Source organism: Galeopterus variegatus, unplaced genomic scaffold, assembly GCF_000696425.1.
Source record: "Galeopterus variegatus unplaced genomic scaffold, G_variegatus-3.0.2 Scaffold8072, whole genome shotgun sequence".
In the NCBI taxonomy this organism is placed as follows: Eukaryota; Metazoa; Chordata; class Mammalia; order Dermoptera; family Cynocephalidae; genus Galeopterus; species Galeopterus variegatus.
The window spans coordinates 84,621-92,280 of record NW_007734183.1 but is presented as its reverse complement, the minus strand read 5'-3'; the positions used below and the strand labels follow the sequence as shown (position 1 = coordinate 92,280).

At 42.8% G+C, this 7,660-nt stretch overlaps 1 protein-coding gene across 1 annotated transcript in view; it reads right to left on the bottom strand.

Annotated features, from left to right (window-relative positions):
- Nucleotides 1-2,684: 2,684 nt before the first annotated feature.
- The window catches only part of LOC103608150 (von Willebrand factor A domain-containing protein 3B-like), a gene marked incomplete at both ends in the record, with an annotated part of 70,000 nt that continues 65,024 nt past the window's right edge, over nucleotides 2,685-7,660 (bottom strand). Inside the window, 2 exons of the mRNA XM_008592591.1 lie at nucleotides 2,685-2,718; nucleotides 6,218-6,419. Coding sequence (XP_008590813.1) covers nucleotides 2,685-2,718; nucleotides 6,218-6,419 — 236 coding nt within the window. The remainder of the gene's footprint in view (nucleotides 2,719-6,217; nucleotides 6,420-7,660) is intronic.

Below are 7,660 nucleotides of genomic sequence, written 5' to 3'. Positions count from 1 at the left end.
AGACATCCAGACTCCAGAATGTGCCCTGGAGAGGGCCAAATACAGTGAGCACGGCCTCCTGAACACACAGGGGCATTTCTGATTGGATTCCACTCCAAACAACTTTGGTCGCCTTTGCCGCACATTATCAATGAACTCTAGGGGTCTACATGATTAACAAATGGTTTCTTCCTCTCCAACTTACAATCATTGATCAATATGTTTGGTCTTTGCTACAAGACTTTTATTTTATTTTATTTGCTAAAAGAATTTTAGAAGAGACTATATATTTATATATGAATAAATAAAAATGGTTTGTGTCTGTGATGAATTTTTCGCCCTAGGATCTCAAAAGGCCCTGAAATCTTAAGCTTTGCTCCCAACCAATGTTTTTCACATTTGGGGTTGAGAACTGTTAGTGGGTCATGAAACCAAATCAGTGGGGTACGATAACAATGGAATTAAAAGATCTCAGAGTGTATCACACACGATAAGGAGATGTATTGTTTTACGGAGACATTATACCAAATCTTCCATTGCAGAAGACCATGCTAGGAGTGGAAAGGAACTCTGAAGATGAGCTGCCAAATGTGAATATCCACCCCCATTCATTCCGGTCAACAATTGTCCTGGGCACACGGGAGCTCCCCTGAACAGATAGTGGGAGCCTTGGACACCGTGTGTGGGGACAGCCTTGGCCCCTGCCCAATAAGGGGGCAGCCGTGGACCCAGCAACACCATCACACAAACTAAATGCCTTCTCCCACGCTGCTCACCCCTCGAGTTCCCACCTTTTTCTCCTTGCCTTCCTACGAAGATCTGCAAACAATGTCTTTACCTCCTACTCTTCCCCTGACTACAGCTGGCTCCTGCTCCCACAATTCCTCTGACATTGTTCTGGCTACCATCACTAATGAGCTCCCTCTTGCCAAATCAAATTGCTGTCAGACAACATTCATATGGCTTTTCAAGGCCTTGATAATAGCTCTAACAATGGAAACAGCAATAAAGACAACCTGTGCTGAGTGCCTTGGCTTTGAGCACGTGGTGCTGTGCACTGTCCTAAGCATTAGATGTGCATTGTCTCCCAGCCATCTTGTAGGTCAGTGCCTAGATTTTTCTGTTTCAAAGAAGGGGAAATGGCTCAGAGGGCCTGAGTGAGGTCCCGCAGCCAGCAAGTACAGCGCTGAGATTTGTGTTCAGGTTTGCCTGACTCCGGAGCCAGGCTCCTAACCTCTGCTCCTCCTCGCTCTCACATCACACCTCTCCACCCTGGGGCCCAGCTCCTCTAGCTTCTCTGTCTTGGTCCCTCCACTGTCTCCTCTTCCTCTCTCAGCACCTCAAATGACCTCCAAATCTATCTCCTAATTCAGACCTCTCTCCTAAGCTCCAGCGTGGGGCTGTCTAGTGGCCTTTCTTATGCGGATGCCCCACGGACACCTGAGAATCAAAAGCACTCACAGTGAGTTACCTTTTCCTGAAAATCTTCTCTTCTTCTCATTGGGCTTCTTTCTCTCTGTTTGTATGTTCATTTATACAGTGAAATATTTGACCATGAGGTGCCAACCACTCTTTTAGGAACCAGGAGAACCCAGAAGAGCACAATGGACCAAGCCCCACACTTACTCTAGTGGGGAAGACAGACCATAAACAAACGCGTACAGAATGTCAGGTGGTGAAATGCGTTGTGAAGTAGACAAAGACGTGGTGAGGGGTCACAGAATGGCAGTGTGATTAGATGGGCTAGCCAGGAACACACATCTCTCTCAGGAGCAGAGACGGAAGGAAGTGGTTAATGGTGCCTCTATCCCCCTAAATTGTCCAAGACAGAAATTCTGTGGGCATCTTCAACTTTGCCCTCTGGATCACCCCACACTTTCATCTTTCCAACAACTCATGTCTCTTTTACCTGTTCCCTCCCTACTCTTCCTGCTTGGCTCAAGGACTCGACACCTCTCAATGTGAGCGTTGTACCTGATTGTGGCCCTTCCCTTCTACACCGGGTCTCACCTCCATGCCACGATAATCTTTCCAAGACCCAAATCTGTTATTGTCTTTCACTTGCTGAAATCCCCTCCCTGGATATCCACTTCCTACAGCAGAAGTCCCTCATCCCAGCAGACAGTTCAAGTCCCTCCCATTCTGGTGCCATCTTCTCGTTCAGTCTCGCCCCCCGTGAACATCCCATGTTCTTCCCCACCTGCCTCCTCCCTGCCTTTGCGCGGGCTGTTTCTTTCACTCAGAACACTTCTCACACCCCATCCTCAATTCTTATGCATCCTTCGAACTCATCCTTTCTATGAGAAACCCACTCCTGTGATAACAGCATTAATCTCTTCATGAGGGCAGAGCCCTCATGGTCTAACCACCTCTTAAAGGTCTCACCTCCTAACACTGCTGCATTGAGGATCAAATTCCTAAAACATAAACTTTGGGGGGTCACATTCAAACCATAGCAACATCCATACACACTTGTGTGCAGCCAGGAAAGGGTGTGTTATACGGGCAGTGTCTATTTAGGACCTCCAAATATCCATGAGCTGTGGTCCAGGAATCCCACTCCTAACACTGTATTCTAACAAAATAATTCAACTATATGCACCATAGGAGTCATGCAGATATTATGTGAAAGAGCAGAAAACTGGAGAACAACCCAAATGTCCAACATTCATTGAAGAGTTAAATAAATTAGGGTATATACATACCTTGGGATATGATGTAACCACCAAACACATCAATCTGAAGATTCAGTAAAAACACAGAGAAAGTTTATGAAATAATGCCAAATTAAAAAGCAGAATATAAAATATGGACACTCTGACTGCATCTATGTAAAAAACATTTATTTGAGGAGGAAAAAAAAAAAAAAAACTACAAGGAAATGTTCCAAAGTGGTGGTAATAAGGCAGTCATATTATAAATTATTTTTTCTTTTTAGGTTTGTTTTATTACTATTACTGTTACTAGTACTAATAATAATAATTGCTAACTTTTATGGGGGCTTTCACTACTAAGTATTTTAAAAGCTCATTCTATCCTCATAACAGCTCTATGTTATTAATATCCTACTTTGCAGATAAGAAAATTGAGGTTTGAAGAGACTGAGTAACTAGCCAAGATCACAGACAGATTAGGTGGCAGATCTGAGGCCAGACCTTGGTCTGGCTCCTATCAAAGTCGCAGCTTTTAATCACTCCATCATACTTCTCTGTTTAGTTTTGCTTTTCAATGAAAAAAAAGTGTTGTTTTAAAAATAAAAATAAAGTAAAATCAAAAGGCATTTCCTTTCTGACTCTTTTAGNCTCTTCTTCTCATTGGGCTTCTTTCTCTCTGTTTGTATGTTCATTTATACAGTGAAATATTTGACCATGAGGTGCCAACCACTCTTTTAGGAACCAGGAGAACCCAGAAGAGCACAATGGACCAAGCCCCACACTTACTCTAGTGGGGAAGACAGACCATAAACAAACGCGTACAGAATGTCAGGTGGTGAAATGCGTTGTGAAGTAGACAAAGACGTGGTGAGGGGTCACAGAATGGCAGTGTGATTAGATGGGCTAGCCAGGAACACACATCTCTCTCAGGAGCAGAGACGGAAGGAAGTGGTTAATGGTGCCTCTATCCCCCTAAATTGTCCAAGACAGAAATTCTGTGGGCATCTTCAACTTTGCCCTCTGGATCACCCCACACTTTCATCTTTCCAACAACTCATGTCTCTTTTACCTGTTCCCTCCCTACTCTTCCTGCTTGGCTCAAGGACTCGACACCTCTCAATGTGAGCGTTGTACCTGATTGTGGCCCTTCCCTTCTACACCGGGTCTCACCTCCATGCCACGATAATCTTTCCAAGACCCAAATCTGTTATTGTCTTTCACTTGCTGAAATCCCCTCCCTGGATATCCACTTCCTACAGCAGAAGTCCCTCATCCCAGCAGACAGTTCAAGTCCCTCCCATTCTGGTGCCATCTTCTCGTTCAGTCTCGCCCCCCGTGAACATCCCATGTTCTTCCCCACCTGCCTCCTCCCTGCCTTTGCGCGGGCTGTTTCTTTCACTCAGAACACTTCTCACACCCCATCCTCAATTCTTATGCATCCTTCCAGACCAAACTGGATTAATCCTCTTCTGTGGATCCTTCCCCAACTCCCCACTCAGAATCGGTCACTTTTTTGCATCTTCCAGTTGTTCTCGGGTTGTGACATTTGCAATCGTCTGTTGTGATATTTGCAATACTCTGCTATAAAGATCCGGGTTTCACTCATTCAATATGTTTGTTGAGTGCCCACTGTGCGCCAAGCCCCACTCTTGGTGCTATGGATACAGCAGCAAATAAGGCCAGACAAACTCTCGCGAAGGTTGTGTTCTATTCCAGTATGTCTTCTCTGCTAGGCTGGGCGCATGCCTGCAATGCAGTTAACAAACCCCTGTCTTGAATCCAATATGTAGTATCACCTTGGGAGACCCCAAAGAGAGAGAGAAGAATGAGACAGACTACTTACTGCCTGGGATCACCTGTGCCAAGCACAGAATCTCATCCACAGCAGGGAACAAACAAATATTTCTGGATGAAAAAACTATTAAAATTATTTTTATTCCCACTTTGTAGAAAGAGAATAAAGAAATAGAACATCTAATTTCTACCTTGTGAACAATGAGCTTTTGGTTGCCAGAATTTCAGACACATTCAGCACAATATACTGTCTTTGCTCCAAACCACAAGAGGCTTATTTTCACTCCATTGGCAACACTTCATATTTGCCAATTTGAAATAAAGTATAGATAAAAGAGTAATACTAGCAAATTCTGCTGTTAGGCAGTGGTGTCTGTATAGCTCAACATAGAAAAGTCCATCATCTGGGACCAGTAATGGTCTGTCTCCCCATTAGAATAAGGGCAGGCCTTAGTCTGTGGTGTTCCAGGTACCCCCAGTGCCCAGAATAGTGCTTGGCACCTCACAGGCACTCATTAATATTTCAATGAATAAATGAAAGAACAAGCAGACAGGAAGAGAAATATACCCTGATTAATTTAACTCTTCAATGAATGTTGGACATTTGGGTTGTTTTCCAGTTTTCTGCTCTTTCACATAATGTATGCATGACTCCTATGGTGCATATAGTTGAATTATTTTGTTAGGATACAGTCTTAGGAGAGGGATTCCTGGACCAAGGGGCATGGACATTTGGAGGTCCTAAATAGATGTTGCCAGTATAACACACCCTTTGATATGCACAATGCACAGTGAGAAGAGTAGCATATATTCAGGGACAGGTGGGTAATTGACTTTTGATTCTCTTGATTCTTAGGTGCCCATAGGGCATCCAGGTGAGAAAGGCCAATAGTTAGCAAAATGTTCAGAGGCATCAGATTGTACCTCCAAAGGAAACACTAAATAATTCTTTGAGGAAGTCACTTAATTTGAATAACATTAATAGACATATAATGTTTTGTGATAAAATTTTTGCATTCTGCACAAAATACATAGCTTTTTACACTGAAGGAAAAAAATGTGATCTGCAGAGGAAAAATAAAATTAAAGAACAACAAACAAGCAAAACAAAACAAGAATCTAGAGCAGCAAAAACAGAATTTTAAGCCAGGCAAAACCAATATTGCTTGGCAAAGACTGAAACCAAATGGATAAACACAAAGTTCACTTCTTCAGAAATGGTTTTTAGACTACTATATTGTAGAGGATTCTTAAAGCAAATGTACTTCACAGGGCCTGGTTTTCCAAAGCTTTGCAGTCTCAAATATTGACCTTGTGGAGGACTGGAGATTTTCTTCAGGCTATAAAGTCTCTGGTATAAGATAAAGATTTGTGGCACAGCAAGGTTGCTGGCTCAANTAAGTATTTTAAAAGCTCATTCTATCCTCATAACAGCTCTATGTTATTAATATCCTACTTTACAGATAAGAAAATTGAGGTTTGAAGAGACTGAGTAACTAGCCAAGATCACAGACAGATTAGGTGGCAGATCTGAGGCCAGACCTTGGTCTGGTTCCTATCAAAGTCGCAGCTTTTAATCACTCCATCATACTTCTCTGTTTAGTTTTGCTTTTCAATGAAAAAAAAATGTTGTTTTAAAAATAAAAATAAAGTAAAATCAAAAGGCATTTCCTTTCTGACTCTTTTAGAAATCAGTGGTGGGTTTGGGAGAGAGGAAGGCCAAGGTAGGGACAGCAATGACTTGGGACAGGCAGGGAGGGAGGAAATACGAACACTTCCACGGCACCCACCTCTCCCGCTGCCTTGTTCACGTAATTCTTCTTGGCAGCCTCCTGTAGTTCCATGGCCTGATGAATGTACTTTTTTCCAGCTAGAATTTCATTTTCCAGCGTTGATAACTCTTTCAACGAAATGGGCCAATTCAACCGTTCTAATGCTTGGTTTAAAGCTGCCTTATTTTGCAGGTACTGTATTGGCTTGTTTGCATCTAACCTAAAGAAAAAAAGAAAAAAAAAGAAAGAATGAAAGAGAAGACAAGGAAGAAACAAGCAACAAAAAAGAAAATGACTATAATAGAAAAATATGGTAAGATAGTTTCTCAGTAAACCCACCCCCCGAGAAACACCTGTCAAAGCAGGTGTTAGATGACAGAGTCACAGCCATGCACTCTGGTCCATCAGGACTTTGGTAGCTTGCACAGATTAAAAATAACTATTCGTGAATTATGGCAGGCACTCTTTCCCATTACCCCATTTGATTTTCTGCATATTTGGAGCCCATTCCTTCCTCCCTGGCCTAACATCTGGCAGAACCAAACATGAGCTTCAAAGAGATGTCACACAACTATGCCTGGCAGTGACTCTGGAAGACAAGGCAAAGTAAAGCAAAGCCAAAGAAACCCCAAATATTTGCCTGAGTGCAGCAATCCTTCTACTAGCTATTTAATCTCTTTTCATCCTTGCAAGTCTAAATAGGCCTAAACTTTCTGGCTTCATTGTTTTGGTACCCAAGGAACAGAAGCCAAATTCTCTACAAGCTGCGAGCAGGCAGAGAGACTCCAGGGGTGGGGTGGGGGTGGGGCTAGTGCAGTGCGATGGCCCAGCTCCTGGATTCTATGTCCAGTCCCAGCTGCTTCTGAGTCAGACATTTCTGAAAGGGGACAGCAAGAAGAAAGAAAACAGCAGATAATTATCATTCTCTTATTGCTGAAAGTATCCTTCACTTCCATTAAATGTCAGATGTTAGAAGAGTACAGTCTAAATCCAGCATAATTACAGGACTCAATCCACAAACAAAACATGACTCCAGAAGACAGCCAAAAAATTCTTATTAAAAACATAAATTGGAGTGAAGTCAGCAAGATGGCAGAGAAAGAAGCCCCAGGCCCTTGTTTCCCCACAGAGACACGTAGTAATAGTGTACAGATCAAATTGCCATTGTGAGAATTCCAGAAACCAGTAAAGAGATTGTAGCACCCCAGATGAGTACAAAGCCAAGAAGAGTCTCCTCGACGTAAGTAAGAAAATTCACTACATTTTGCCTGCCTTTGCCCCTCCCCTTCTCCCTACAACAGTGCAGTGTAATTGGGAAAAAACTCCCAAATCCTGGCTAGTCTTTTGCAAGGGATAAAGAGTGGAATGTGTGTCCAACATTCTTGTTTTGTTTTATTTAATTTTTTCCTTTTTGTCTTTTTTCGTGACCGGCAATGGATCACAACCCTCAGTGTTGCACCC